We start from the raw sequence: 16,191 nt of genomic DNA on the forward strand, positions 1-16,191 counted from the left end.
TCAGAATGAAAAATTCACCAGGTGGGGCTAGGCCCTCTGAAGATGCTCAGCACAGCAAGAAGCAGGTCAGTATCACACAGACCCCACAGCCCACCAGGCACCCTGGCTCCCCATTACAATGCTCATGGAGGAGTCTCAGGTGCCTGACACAGATCTGAGCACAGGAATGCAAGAGTAAGGCACCACACTGCAGGCTTCAAACCTGGTGCATCTGGAAAATGACACCTTCTCTGTGGTCCAAAGTGCTTCATGCCCGGATATGCTTTAGACACACTGCTGGAAACAGGTACCTTAGTTCTATATTATCATCTTCACATTCTTCTGTCTATCTCAGACACAAGGGAATGGGGAAGCTGAGCAGGAAAGTGCAACCCTGAAATAAAACACTCTTTTGCATGACCCTATAGTCTGTGAAGCAGGGAATCTGTTAAAATCTCCATTTTGCCTCATCTTCAGCAAGGATCTGTAGGTTCCTCAATGAGCTCAAGAGCAAGTCAAGGTGATTAAGCAGTATATATAAAATTGGAAAGTGTTTCCAGACAGAAAGTTCAGACAAGCTTAAAGGACCCCCAAAGCCCGGGGTGTTTGAGACACTTAGCTGACATCTGTGTGTCAGCACCAGGCAGAACAGGGATTTGAACTTTCATTTTCCACACAAGCAGAGCCAGTTGTGCCCCACTCACACACACCCTTATCTTATTGCCCAGCTGTCTTCTGAGTGGACTGCAAGTTGCATAGGATCAGAGGATTTGTTTGTACACCTGGAAGGCTCAGTCCCTATTTTGTTTAAGCTTCTTGGGTGCAAAAGTAGATATAAACCTGAGCCTACCTTGCAGGTTATGTGACCTGCAAATGATGGATAAATCTGATATTATAATAGGCTTCTCAGAACAACCTGAGAAAGAACAGCAGGTGCACAACCCCATACCCTGCAGACAGAAATTATTTAAATAGCCAACCAACTTTCTCTCCAACTGAAATTTAATGCTAAATTATTACATCTGTAGTTATATAAAAATACAAAGTAATAAACATAAACCATATTTTATAATATAAATGTATACACATATACATACATAGATTTTACAAGCAATTTTTCCTTATGTATTTACCTGCTGCTTGGGACAACTGAAAAACTACCGTAGTCAACAAACTGAACCAGGATCTTAACAGGGTCAGATTTCATAACAGAGAGGAGCTTTCCTCTATACCATAAACCATCCTGGTATTCTACAAGGCAAGGCATTTCTGTAAAAAGAAAAAAAAAACCAACAACAATAAACCAACCACAAAACACCATAAAACATACTCACAGTGCAAAACAAACCGACAGAGCTTGAAACTCCATTTTACTTTGTGACCAAGTTTAAGTTTTTGCTTCTCTAATTCCTGCTACTATTTTGTTCTAGGTATTCTCCAATTCTCCCTGGACTCCACAATCATTAGTATGGAGTTTAAGTCAAGTGTCTCTACCTCACAGGGAAATTATGAGAATTAACAGAAAACTGCCTGGTAAAGATAGTGATCCAAACTGTTTAACATTTATACCTTTCAACTTCAACTCATTTGTATTTTTCAGTTAGTAAGCAGATTGATCTGTAAGAGAAGAGACAACAGTTTGGAAGAAACAAGGCAGATGCTGCCTGAAACTTCAACTGGAATTTTACTAGCTGGTAGAACACCAGGTAGTAGCAATAAGTGGTTTCTTCACAGAGTTTTAGACCCACATACTTCACATTATTTCAGGCACAACAACTGTGGACAAGAGAATGAAAGCCTATCTTTTCCCTAAATGGAAAAGAATTAAAGCGAAGTGATGCTCTTTAGGGTTACCTAATTTCTAGCTCTTGGTAACATGGTTTTCTGTACATAACTTGTGTCTTTTGAATATTTAATAGCAAGATTTTCAGTTACAGCTTCAATGACAGCCACCTTAAGGGAGAAGTTTCATTACTGCTGTACGCAATCTGAACTCAGTTAATCCACTTTAACACTGTCAGAAGTGTGAGCTCTTTCCACCATTTTCCAGTGGAGCAGAATGACAAAGAAGTCTCAATTTCATGAAAAGTAAAAAAAAAAAAAAAAAACAACCCATGAATATAGTCTATCTTATTACTATAATGTAGGGTTACTCCTTACTCTCCAGAAGTTTTAAAGATTCATAGAAATACAGAGTTATTCTTATTCTTAAAAAAGAATTCCAGGCTTTTTGCACACCCAAATGAAACAACAGTGAAAATAAATACACTAACATACCTGTTTGGAAGTGTGTTAAAAGAGGAAAAGAGTTCACACTTTTATTGCACCACTTCAGGGCTTCGTCAAGGCTCTCCAACCCCGAGTCACAGTTGGCATCTCCTCCTGCAGCAGGCTGCTTCATAAGGTTCTTTGAAGGATCAAAGCAAATATATACCTACCCAAATAAAAGGCTCTCATATTACAGGTTTTTCAGATGACTCAAAACCTTCAAATTTCATCTGTAGTCAAGGATTATTAGAAGATTACTGGTTCCCATCTTTATAAGGATCAGCACATCCCTGGTCCTCTTTCTTCTTCCCTCAATTTATGAATGATTTCATACTTACAGATATTTTTTCCAATAGCAGAAGACAGTCACAAATTATTAATGTCACATTTCAATATTAGAAAGTCACATTTCAATGTTAGAAAGTAAGAATGAAAGGCACACACATACTGGAGAACATGCCCATGTAAGATTTCACAGCTGCGTCTCATTAGGATTCCTCCCTCCTGCTACTTGGTAAATACTCTCACTTTGTAATATCAAAACAAAGATTAATGAAAAAAGAACTTTTGAAATGACATTTTGTTTAATATGCAAAGACATTCTGTTCACCTAATTTATAACTGGGTCATCAGTACAATGCTGTAGATTAGGAAAGGAAAGTTCAAACAACATGCATAGGCAAATTAAAATCTATACAACAGCTTCTAACTGAAATGCCTTTTTTACTTTTAAACAGAGCCATTTCAGAACATGATGATATTCTACTGGTAGACCAAACAAATTAAAGAGTAGGCTATTATTTTTTCTAAACTCAGCATTATAATTCGCTGGCCAGGAAGAAAACTGTCATTTTCTAATTTGTACACAATATAAAAAAAACAATATAAACTCCATCATGCAACTGCTACTTAAATCTACAGGAGTCCAAAGCAGCATCCAGTGTTCACAATTATATATCATGATCAAAAGTAAGAGTGATAGTAAGATTCATTTTTGTGCAAATAAATCACTTGCACAAAAGGAACCAGAAAAATATTCATTATAATGTTTCTCCTGTAGAAGAGGAAGCATGATACACAACTTAGAAAATTTTCTAAGATACCCAAACACTTCCATCTTGTATTTAGTCAAAATAGTTGTATGTTATAGAATCACAGAATCGTTCAGGTTGGAAAAGACCTTTAAGATCATGGAGTCCAACTGTTAACCCAGCACTGACAAGTCCACTGCTAAACTATGTCCCTTAAGCACCACATCTACAAGTCTTTTAAATACCTCCAGGGATGGTGACTCCACCACTTCCCTGGGCAGCCTGTTCCAATGCTTGACAAGCCTTTTGGTGAAGAAATTCTTCCTAATATCCAATCTAAACCTCTTCAGCATAACTTAAGGCCATTTCTTATTGTCCTATAGCTTGTAACTTGGGAGAAGAGACCGATATCTATCTCGTTACAATGTCCTTTCAGGTAATTGTAGTTTTATAGTACTTTGGTACTATAAAACCTGTTATTTGGTTTACAGATTTACCAAAACAATGAACACACACACACCCACACACACCCACACCCACCCACCCCCAAGAAACCATTAAGAGTGTGTTAGATTTTGTAACACCATCAGCTGCTCACCACTTCCTTCTCTCCTATTTCATAATTCAGCATTTAAAGTCCACACAGGAATCTTTTATCTGATCAATGAACATTACACGCTGCCTTTTGCTTAGGAAACTACTTAGAAGGAAGCCGTTTGTGGGTTTGCACAAAAATCAATGATCAATCATTGATCAAAGACAGTAAAATACAACTGTAGCAGCCAGAAAACGTTCACATTACTATATGTTCCAGTAATTCAGTTTTTGGACAAAAAGAGATATATTGTTATTGTTCCACCAAGTTAAAATCCAATGACCTGTCTGCTTACTATACAAGGTAAGTACCAACTTGCAGTATGCATAATTCTAAATATCCATTTTTTAGAGAAACAGCCAGTATTTCTTTTTCTGCCCCTGTCCAAAAGGATATTTCAAGTAAGAGTTTATTCAGCTAGCTGCTTTGCACAACCATCTGCATCAGTAACTCAGTAGCATTTTGCAACCTTACTAATACTTTTTGATGTCACCAGAATTGTTAGACATGATTTCCTTTTACCTGCATGATGTAATTGCAACATATGTAAGATCTTACAAAATGTACCTCCTTAGGGTTCACCAAGTGGGTAACTCTGACAGGGAAGGTACCTCCTGGAAGAGGTAGCGATGGTAACTTGTATGAAGGTGTAACAGCAACATCTTCAAGTAGCTCCTAAACCAAGATAACACTTTAATCAAGCATCACATTTAATAACAGAATGGAAACTAGCTTTGGTATGCTTATCAGTTCAAAGGAGTTACCTAATAATGTAAACAGTGTGCCCTTGACGCAAGAAATATTAATCAACATTTCCTTTCAATACTGATTATGTTTTTAAAAAAGCCTCAGTGAAAAGAAACCAGAACTAGTTAACACTTTTAAATATAGAAAGGACATATCTTTGAAATGACCCTAGTGTACTGACTTGCTACTGTGACTGTTGTTAATTCAAATATGCATTAAATATGGAATTCCCTTTAAAGGGAGAAAATTATTGAGAGAGAAAAACTAAAATAATCACAGCTAAGTGGCACAGATTAATCTGAATGCCATGCCCAATGTTTACTGCAGTTCACCAGAGCAAGTTATCCCTTAAGAGAAAGGCAAAGGATAATTAACCCCTTAGCCATCAAAATTACCACTCCTTCAAAAAGGTAACAGATTTTGTAAAGTACAGATACACATTGTTTCAGTACTGCAGCATGCTCCAGTGTGTCCTCTTCTAGAAACACGTATTTTTATAGTTTGAATTTTGTATGCCATTAACTCATTTGCTTCATGACAAAATAAACCTTAACGCATTAAATTATGCCTTTATAAGGATGCATAGCATGTAGGTTGGCTGGATTGTGGGTCAGGAATACAGCTCCTATTCTGGCTTGTACTTCAACCGTGCAGTACCATTTCTCTAAAATACTTTCTATTTTTACACATATACTTGGTGAACAATTTTTCCTATGGCTAGAACAAGAGAAGTGGAAGCAACCAGATATATGTAACTGCAAAATGAAACAGTAAATTCTGACCCCTTCATCCCCCTGCATGATCTGGTATAGAATACAGTACAAAAAAAATCATTACGTTCCTCAGACTTAAGAAGGAAAACACAGTGTTTCCACTGAAAATACGTACTCGTGAGATTAAGAAAAAAAAAATTCTTGATAAAGAGTAGTAAAGAAATGATGCCTAGCTACATCATAGATACATACGCACTAAATGCCAGATTCCTGCAAAACTATCAGGAACACTGTGACAGGCCACCTCATTATGACTGGGTTTAAACTGAACTTAAATTCCAGCTCATTCCCAACTGACCACTACGCATAGCTGAGCCAGGTATCTAAGCTAGCTCTCGCGCATGTCTTTGAAATAAAAACTGTATTTGCATTTTTGTTGTTACAGACTTTCCTTATTGTCAGATTGGCTACTGCTAGGTCTACCACACTTAGTCACAGACAGTCCAGTTGTAAATACTGATACTAAAAAGATGTTCTACCAAGCCATCTCTAGGAGTTACCTATTTCAAGCAGTTATCACTCATCCTTTCTGACTTTGCATCCATTGCTTAAAAACCTAAAAATGGCTAACATTCCTTATAACATTTTTAAAGCCACAGCAGAAATGATGTATTCTTAATATACAATTTACACATCACATAATGCCATATACTTAATAAGGCAACACAAGAGTGCTTCTCAGCAGGAAGCATTTAATCCAAACTAGGTAAATGGTTAGCTGCAGTGCAGTGTGTTATATTGTACTTCCTTCTCTACCACATGCAAAGCTTTGTTTATGAACGGCTATATGAGACCACCCTGTAGTGTGAGGCATTAAACACATCTTCAGGATGATGAAGACCAAACTGATAGCCTGGCAAGTCTCAGATTCTGTTTCCCCTGAAACACACAAGGTATCTTAGACTTTACTCTCATATTGACAAAAGGAAAGCAGAAAGGGCTTTCTATCTAGGTGTTTGCAGAATGCTTTTCCACTAGTCTTGTTGCAAACATCAGTGACAGAACAGGTCTTCCTGGTGTCAGGGATGGTGGGACATATGACCCATATGGCTGCCCTTCAATGCACGTCTACAGTCATCCGACAACCCTGTCCTTTATCCAGATAAATCCTGATAAATTCTTAACAAGGAAACATCAGCTTAGGATATCTGGTAGGTCTTTCAGTCATACAGATCCTTGGTTTTAGAGGAAATTAACTGCCTCTTTAAAAGTGAGGAATGGGAACAGGAGGAGTAAGCCTTCCTCCAAGCTGAAGTGCCAAACCACACAGCAATCTCTGCACTAGAATTTCCAATGATGCATGCAGTAGGGCAACACAAGATGCAGCATCTGCTCTCATCTACCATGAAAGCCCATGCAGAATCAAGAGGTGGAATTAGCCCTTTGTACACTGTTGTTTCTGCCTGAAGATTTGCCTCTCTGCCTGAAAAGACAATGATCCCTAAAATTGCTGCTGAACAGCTCCTGGTGATGCTGAAAGCATTCAGTTGACAAGTCAGTAACGTCAAAAATAGCTTCGCATGAAGTCTTTGCAGCATTGTCTGTTTTTGCAGATTATGAATTTAAAATCTGCAGACTTCAAGTACCTTACTGTAATGGGTCTGATATGCAATGCAGTTAGATAAATAAATAAAAAGTTGTCTGCAGAACGGATTTTTGAACTGATTTTGGTTTAGATGGTTGGAAATCATGTGTAGTCAACTGCTGTAGAAAAAATAAATCTAAAAACCTTTTAGTTTAGCTGTAGCTCAGAATGAAGAGATTAAAAACCTGTGTGTTAAATGAAGCAAGGTCACAGTCCCTCCATGCCTGATTCCACGAGCACAAGGCAGTACCTGACTACTCGGATATGACTCACAGTGTCAGAAACAAAAATAACCAACCAAACCCCATCTCCCAAAAAGCCAAATAAAAAAACCCCAAAAAACCCCACGGTATAATGGTCTTGTATATACAGGTAAGTATGCAAATATGTATGCTGTGTGTGTGCACACAAACACACATATGTACACATACACCCAGAATGAAATTCACTGCTGCAAGCTCACCACACTTGGGGTTCTGGTGTACTTCCCAGTGTCCTACTGCCTACCAGGGAATTTTCTGGCTAATGTCTAAGCTAGGATTGTTGTCATATGGTAACAAAGACCAGCTCCTAAACTCACCTGTGCAGCTTAACACAAGTGCATCTCAAAGAGAATACTAGACTCTGCAGCAAGACACAGGTATAGTAGGCTCTGCTTAAGCAGCTTATTACCACTACTAATAGAGATACAAGACTCACATAGTCCTTATCAGATTACTTACCTGAATTAAATGAAGCTATAAAATAATAAAATATATAATGGCTATACTATACATAATAATAGTATCCTTTAGTCAATGCAGCGTACCAGTTGGCTTCTGAAGATGGCTGCTTAACATCCACAGCTAAGTCCAGAGCTGATTATGTTTGAATGTTCTGACAGCTGCTTGCTTCCCCCCCTTCTGCTATTCCTGAGGTCCTGCTCCTGAAACCAGCTTGAGCTCCAGATGCCTTGTTCCTTTTACAGTCCACAACCAAACACCTTTGATCTTAATTTTCGTACAAATTGTTCTGAACCACTTATTCCTGGAATGTATCTGCTTAATGCTATTATTCCTTGTAGAAAGCATTCCAGGCTTTACAAATGTTTCTTGCTTACAACCTTCTTACATGGTTTTATTTTTGTTTTCCAAATTTCATTTTTATTTTAAGGGTACAACCTCAGTTTAAGATCCACATTTAGTTTGGTGAAAGTTCTGTGTCATATGGTGACTTTATGAAAATGCAGCAAGAGACATTTACAATTAGGTTTTCCACAGTTCTTAAGTTTTGATACACAGACAGATTTTTCTAACTGCATCTCAAGCCCACTGGGTACGTGCCAAGACTTATTTCAGCACTGATAGCAGCACACTCTGTACTGTAAAATGATTTTCTGAAGCAGAAACTCATGTTGGAAAGAAAAAGGCTTAAACAGAATTAAGAGAAAAGCACAAGTCCTTAGTAATTTAAATAAACCTGATCAAGGGTTTTTTCAAGGGGGAAAAAAAAATTACAGAGAAACTACTTTTTTTTTTTGTATGTGTGTTAAGACATTGAAGTTTGATGAAAATTTCAATCCTCCTCTAAAGAACACCAAATGGATGTCCCAGACACTTGGAATGAAAAACTTAGGTAACTCCCTTAGGTATTACTAAGTTTATGCTGGAATACTTGATTCACTTTTTATTCTTTATCACTTTTGAGTATCTCCATCCTTGGATATATTTCTATGATTAACTAATCCCTTCAAGTGATAAAAATATTACCCTATTCCTAACACAAGATGTAATGGGACTTTAAACAAAAATGCAAAAATCTTTCAGTAGGGAGTCCAAGAACATACTCTATGCTATTCCACACAATCTTGTAAACACATCGTATGTACACTTACGCTACAGAGCTGTGTACTCAGCCTTACTGCTGTTTACATCACAAATCTCTACAGAATTATAAAAAGAAACAACGAATCATCAAGGTCACCGCAAACAACTGAATAATCTTTTTAATGTCAGAACAGCAACAGCAAAAGACACACTAACATAAAACCACACAGATAAATCTCACCTGCTCTTTCATGTCCTGACAATCTTCAGTAACACAAAACTTCTGGTATGCCATGAAGGAAGAAAGCGACACTCCTCCAAAATAGAGGCTGATGGACAATTTGCCCCATGGGTTATCTGGTAATTCCTACTTACACAAGATAAAATAAAGATTATAACAGGAATAGCGTGACTGAGGTTACAGAAGTAGTGACCAGGAAATTCAAATCTCTCCTTCCTACATGCACCATACCCATTCATCGAAGATACAAAACCAGTAAGGATGGCTATTAACATGACACAAATGGGAATATATCTATTACTGGAATGGCAGCACTGACAACTCACTCCCAACAGTGAAACATTATCCAACATTTGCTCGCCCAGCAGTAAAACCTTCCCTTTTACAGCTTATCATTAGAAATTAAGCTATAGGAAATCATGGGGTTTCAGACAATACAGAGTATGTGTTTCTCTGTAGTGTTAATGTATTTATTTAAGCATGTCCATACTTAATTATGCTAAATGTTAATAACTTAAAATCAAATTTAGAAGAATTTATGTTACTGGTTGGTAGGCTGCTTGCAAGACTGACAACACATAATACAAACAAGGATTAAAAGATATTAATACTTCTAAAGGACACATTTAAGGCCTGAGAACTGTAATAAAGTAATTGGAGAAACAATTTTAGTTCTGAGGTTTTGTTTTGTCTAAGAAATATATTTACTGCTATACTACTTCACCTATTACTCCTAACGTAAGTTAAAAAAAGAAGAAAAAAATCCCAAAAACCTAGAGAGAACAAAAAACCTTGTTCCACATCTACCATCTATGAATAAATTGAGCTACCTGAACATGTATTTCAACCTCTTCATTTGTAAGTAGTCCTTGAAGGCAATCTACTGCATCCTGCTGCCAAAAATTTCCAATCTGTTTGGTGAAAAGCAAGAAGCCCCCACACATTAAGATGCTGTCAAGTAATACTCTTACCATTCTTAACACAGAGAGAGGAAAATACATGACCATCATTGAAAAACTTATTTGAAAACACACATCATTAGTTTTGTCTACAACAGTTTAAACATCATGTACTATCTGGTACACTAAAACTAACTGTGACAAAACTGAGCAGCAATTTTTAGGTCTTGAAGTGGCTTACAATGAGATGCTGCTTGCCAAATGTAACCTTTACTATATACATAACAACGTATGTGTGCACAATTACCTAAAGCATAACCCAAAGAGATAGAATTACCCCTGAAGATAAAACTTAACAAACAGAAAACACAGGATACTTTAAATATTTCTTTTATTCTCTGCAATATCTTGTCTGTTCCCCAACCTGTAGGCTTATAAGCCCACCTTTCTTAGTCTATCAGTTGAACAGTTTCCAGCAATAAAAAGGTTTTCTTTAAAATAAGTTTAAAAGGAAGCTAGTCATTTCACAGAATTGCAGACTGGTTGAGGTTGGAGAAGGGACCCACCAGGGGTCACCCAGTCCAACTTCCCTGCTCAAGCAGGGTCACCTACAGCATTTACTAAATGCACCATTCAAGCTTGAGTAAGATGTGATGATATGTGAAGATGTTCTTTACATACCAATTACTAACAACCTCCCCTAAAATAATTCACATATATTATTTAGACTAAGAGTTTCCCACACAGCTAAGTTCCGAATGATAGAAACACTTTTGCAGGACTTGTAGATTCACAATTTTCTGGCCATTTTGCATTAAATCCAGGCCTTACTTCTTGTTGCTGCCATTGTAAAATGAAATGCCACTTCAGAGTATCATCCTGCCAACTACTGCAGTGTCCTGTCTCACAAAGACTTAATTCCAGTGACAGCTGGAACGGTCACTTCATAAAGCAATCTAGAAGCTCCCGATAACTGGCTCCCTGGCTGACATGATCCTCACTAGATATTCTGTGAATCCTCATTGGCAAGAAAAAATACTAGGAACTAGTCTCAACCTTTATATGACTAAACAGTGTATTGATTTGAGTAACTACCTACTAAACCCTCTGAGTTTACCCTTACTTACTGGTATTGTCTTGTAGAGCTGACATGGTATGCAAAATGGAGGAATATCAGTATACAATGTAGTTGGATACAGATGGCACTGAGGAATCCTCTCTATCCAACCATGGTCTATGTACTGTACCTATATGAAAAGAAAAACTTTCCTGAAATAATTCCTGTTTTTTAAGTCAAGTTTTATAGGAGAAAGCAGTTATTTACAGCATTCACTTCTCTAGAGGAATAAAAAATGGTTTGCTAGTAAGCAGGTGATGTGACAAAATAGAAATGAAGGATTTTGGCAGGGGGGTTGGAACTAGATGATATTAAGGTCCTTTCCAACCCTAACTATTCTATGATTGTATGATTCTATGACTAAAAAACTGGTATGGCAGGTAAATTCAGTCTCTAAACTTGTCTGGCAAGATACCTTAACTGTTGTGTAATAACCTACAACAGTTTAAAACTGAAAGAACTAAAATATGTGTAAACTAGGATAGTATCAGACATGTGAACCTGCATTCAAAAAGCATGAGCAGACTCAAGAGTTTAGATAAATTTAACTCCTAGTTAGAAAAAGTAGCTCTATATTTGTGCAGCAAAAAGAATTAAAACCAGGCAGTCACTACTTTTTGGGTGGGGGGAAGCTAAACGTGTTTTCAAAGCCTTCCACATATGCTAACAACAAAAGGAAAAAACTAAAAGGGATTACTTCCAGGTGATCAAGGGTAGTTTTTAACTTAAGAACATTTATCATCACCACAAAAACTATGGGAAACAGTGTTACAACTGAAATAAGTAGATAGAATTCATCTTTAAACTAAATACAAAAACCATGACACTCATCACACTTGATGAGCAGAATGAGCATCTGGACAAGCAAGTCAGCTGCATGAAAGAAGGTGCGATCATAAATTTATTTCAGTCTTATTTGCCCTTTTTTCTAAAGATACATGTGCACATGTTTACCATGTTCATGCATACACAATTCCTCGCTTCCCCCATATACTTGAACTTACCTGGAGTTTACTGCCACAGAGTTCTACAATTTTACCTCGATACCACATGGTATCTGATCCTCTTACAACACAAGCTTCTCCCTTCTTCCAGCAGTAGGGTTCCAGAAGTCCAAGGCATTTGAATTTACTTTGTATTTCAGTCATCAGTTTACTTAGTTCAATTTCTGGGCAGTGGGGGGAGAATGAAAAAAAAAAAAATATTGTGCAACTTATTAGTGCAAACTGTTTCAGTCACTAAACCCAGTAGATTCAAATGAAGATGTATATGAACATAAAATGTATTTGCTGCTTAAAACGTATTTTCTAACATTGACAAAATATGTATGTTCAATGTCTAGCATATGCAAACAAGTTTCTACTTAAAACAAGCAGTAAACTGCACTTCCAATTGTGAAACCATTAGTAATTCTGGACTACAATTTCAGGGAGAAGAGGGGTCTGTAAGTTTTGCAACTGACACCTTGGCAGCACTAACACAAAAGCCTCTCCATGAACTAGACAAAAGATTCCCAGAGACAGTGGCAGGACATCATAGAAGAATACAAACCAAACACGTGTTCAGAAGACCCTCTTCTGCTGTAGGTCAGTCTACAGAAACAACTGCAAGAACAATACAAATTGGCAGATGGGGCTACTGTATTTTGAATGTCAGAGTTTTATGATATGAACTAATAGTTAAATGGACTTGTGGAGTTAACAAAAAAAAAAAAGTTCTCATATGTCAGATGAAAAATGTACCTTTTTCAACCAGTACAAACAGAAAAATATTGAGATACAGAATTTAACACAGCACAAATAAAGAGCCCAAGGAAACTGGGTACTTAGCTCACACTGAAGGAAAAAAACCAAACAACCCAGTAATATTTAAGAACCAGGCTAATTTCCAAGAATCTTTACGACTGCATCTTCATTACTCTTGTTAAAATGTATCACAATGTCAACATTATATATATAAAAAAAAAGCAAAACCAAACCAAAACCATTTGCTGCTTTACCCAATCCTGCCTAGAGAAGAAAGCCAAGTAACCCGCCCACCCAAGAGCTTAGGGTTTTTTGATTTCTTGGGAGACTGGAAAGAGAGGAGAGCTGGTTTTGTTGGCTTTAAGGACAGGGCACTGTCTTCTGGGGATCTGGGTTATCTGCTGGACCTCTCCCCACCGCTGCAGACCAAAGGGTGCACAGCCATGTACCCCTCACCTCCATGCCAAATGCCTTATCACCCCCCAACAGCAATACGCCCAACAGGAATCTTCCAGAACTGCGTTCTGATACAGGATACATGTACTAGAACACATATCTGGTATACTCTGATGTACCAAAGGTATCAGATTAAGAGACATGAATGTATTTTCTTCTATGCAATCTTACCAGATGATTTGGGTATTATATAAATAGTTCCATCATATCCAACAGAGCTTACTATAGCTTGAAAAATTTTTGTTTCAGGTATAACAGGGGATTTATATACTTCATCAATTCCTGAATGAAGCAATGAGTTGTATGTTTTGCATGGTATTTGTTCAAGCTTCGAAACAGTGATGCTTTTCTCTGAAGCAGGGCTGTTTCTTGCACATACAGTTTTGGAATCGCAGCTATCCAGTCGTGTGTTTTCTTGCTTCAAATGTACTTTAAGATGTTCCTTGGAGACTGAGCAAGCCACATCAGCTTTATCAGTTCTAGCAGATTCAAACAAATCATACCAACAAATTAACTGACACAGAACTTGAAAAGTGAAAAAGAATGAAATAATACAAGTGGATGCTGGAGAGGGACTCTTCATTAGAGACTGTAGTGACAGGACAAGGGGTAACCAGTTCAAACTTAAACAGGCGAAGTTTAGATTGGATATAAGGAGGAAGTTCTTTACTGTTAGGGTGGTAATGCACTGGAATGGGTTGCTCAAGGAAGTTGTAAATGCTCCATCCCTGGCTGTGTTCAAGGCCAGGCTGGACAAAGCCTCGAGTGGCATGGTTTAGTGTGAGGTGTCCCTGCCCATGGCAGGGGGGTTGGAACTAGATGATCTTAAGGTCTTTTCCAACCCAAACTATTCTATGATTCTATGACGCTAAAAAACATACAAAGATGGCAAATGCTTCTTAAAATACTATCAAACATCTCATCTACCAACCTGGAGAACAGAAACATGTAATGGATACAATTAATAGTGTTATACTCAAGTAAGTTCACTAAACATGGAATTCAGTTGCTAAACATTCTGTAGAAGACAATCCAAATTTTTGTTTTACTTATTAGCTTATCACAATGTGTCTATAGGAGTCTGAAAGAACATAAAAGAAAAGCATTCAAACCTTCTGTTTCTAGAAGCCAAACCCTTTTTAATAAGGTGTTCTGAAATATCAACCAATTCTCCTGTTTCATCCTTGCAAAGAATTTTCACAGGCAATGTACAAGCCCCATTAGTTTCCTGAAAAAAATGAGGACAACATACTACAATATGCATTTCGTCTAAACTACAGGTATATTTTTTATTTTATTGGTACTAACTGCAAATCGGGTGTCGCTGAACAACTGATGCTCACATCAGAAGACACAAAATTTACTTAATCCATGTCACAGTTCCCATCGTTTTACCAACTGTTCTAAAGATGACATTAAAAAAAGTAACAGAATAAAACCCTGCTTTTTCCCTTAGCTGTTTTATTAGAATGAGCTGCCATCAGACACCAAATAAATCAAACCTGCATAATAATAAATTTTTTTTAACCATTACAAGAAATCAGATAACCAATGATGTTTGTATACCATCGTATTCATTCTTTCAGTTTGAGGCTTAAAAACTAATATAGTAGCTGCTGAAATCACTCTCATCAAGAACACAGCATCTCTCTCTTCTGTCCACAGAAGCTCTCAGCATGCAGTGATCCCAAAGATATAAATATTATTCTTCAGTAACTAAATACATGTAAGACTGTTCTTTCCATACTGTGCAGCCAAACTGCTCTAATACTTCAGTGAACAACAAAAGCAGAAAAAGCATCTTTTCCTGCAAAGCAAACAGCAATCTATGCCAGTTCCACTCAATTTTTCGAACAGTGAAATATCTAGGGGGAAAAAAAAAAAAAAAAAGAAAAAATTACATCCTGACAGAAATCCTACAAATACAAACCTGTATAATAATTTTTACTTCTGCCCCAGTTAGGTAATAGGATAGACATTCACACACTGTTGCAGTCCACTGTGTGCTTCCACCTGTTGGTCTAACAGAGAACAAATTATAATCTCCATTAGTACATGAGAAATTGGCATCTCCGGAGCTTAACCACAAAGACTTCCCTTAACTGAGATCTGCATTTTTTGTGTTTTTAACTACCTGAAATGTCACGGAAAAGATGACAATCTCTGTTACAGTCAACAGTAAAAAGAAATGGTTACTCATCTCTGGATCTGACAGGAAGAACTGAAAAAACACAACTCCAAAACTTCAAAATGAGGACTGTGAGTTCCAGAAGTATACCTGCCTTAATAGAATGAAAGAAAATCCATACTTCATCTAGAAATTAGGCTTTTTACAGTCAGTCAGGGGATGGGTATCACAAACATGGTTAGTTTTCCTTCACCAGTACAGAAGGCACACAAACTAATGCATGGGAGAATATCCCAGTTCTCTTTTCTACAGTCTAAGAAAGTCCTGTTCATTTTCATGAGATCTGATTCATCTCAAATTCAAAGCCAAGGAAAAAAGCATCCAGTGAAACAAGAAAAATCTTTACCACTGGCCCAGGATTTTATAATTAATCCTATGAATATTCTTTCTATTTGTAGCATGACTTCTGCTTTACTGGTATGTAGCATAACCCTTAGAAAAAAAACTTCAACCTTTTATTAAATTAATCACAGCCACCATCTTATTTCTTCTTTATTAAAAAAGCAAACTACTTAGATAATCTCAGATAATCAGTGCTAACACAGGAAAATACTAAGTTATGTCATTATTTGTTTCTAATACTGCTACTCAGTATAAGAGAAAAGCTACCTTATATCTGCCAAGGAACATTCAATTGCTAATGTCCTAATTATCTTCATACTTTCCTCAAGTTTTCTTAGACAGTGGATATCGACTGTTTTTTCAGCTCCAGAATCGTAAAGCATTACCTGTTTCAGACAAGAAACACAATGAAACAGAAAA

The 16,191-nt window shown here is 37.1% G+C and overlaps 1 protein-coding gene across 1 annotated transcript in view; it reads right to left on the reverse strand.

Annotated features, from left to right (window-relative positions):
• Positions 1–16,191, reverse strand: part of RNF17 (ring finger protein 17) — a gene marked incomplete at both ends in the record, with an annotated part of 49,566 nt that overhangs the window by 822 nt on the left and 32,553 nt on the right. The window contains 11 exons of the mRNA XM_080613565.1: positions 1,113–1,308; positions 2,140–2,413; positions 4,441–4,548; positions 9,025–9,150; positions 9,855–9,935; positions 11,051–11,170; positions 12,045–12,208; positions 13,413–13,720; positions 14,354–14,469; positions 15,172–15,262; positions 16,039–16,157. Coding sequence (XP_080469691.1) covers positions 1,113–1,308; positions 2,140–2,413; positions 4,441–4,548; positions 9,025–9,150; positions 9,855–9,935; positions 11,051–11,170; positions 12,045–12,208; positions 13,413–13,720; positions 14,354–14,469; positions 15,172–15,262; positions 16,039–16,157 — 1,703 coding nt within the window. The remainder of the gene's footprint in view (positions 1–1,112; positions 1,309–2,139; positions 2,414–4,440; positions 4,549–9,024; positions 9,151–9,854; positions 9,936–11,050; positions 11,171–12,044; positions 12,209–13,412; positions 13,721–14,353; positions 14,470–15,171; positions 15,263–16,038; positions 16,158–16,191) is intronic.

The sequence above is a fragment of the Psittacula echo genome (genome assembly GCF_963264785.1).
Source record: "Psittacula echo genome assembly, chromosome: 3".
NCBI lineage: Eukaryota > Metazoa > Chordata > Aves > Psittaciformes > Psittacidae > Psittacula > Psittacula echo.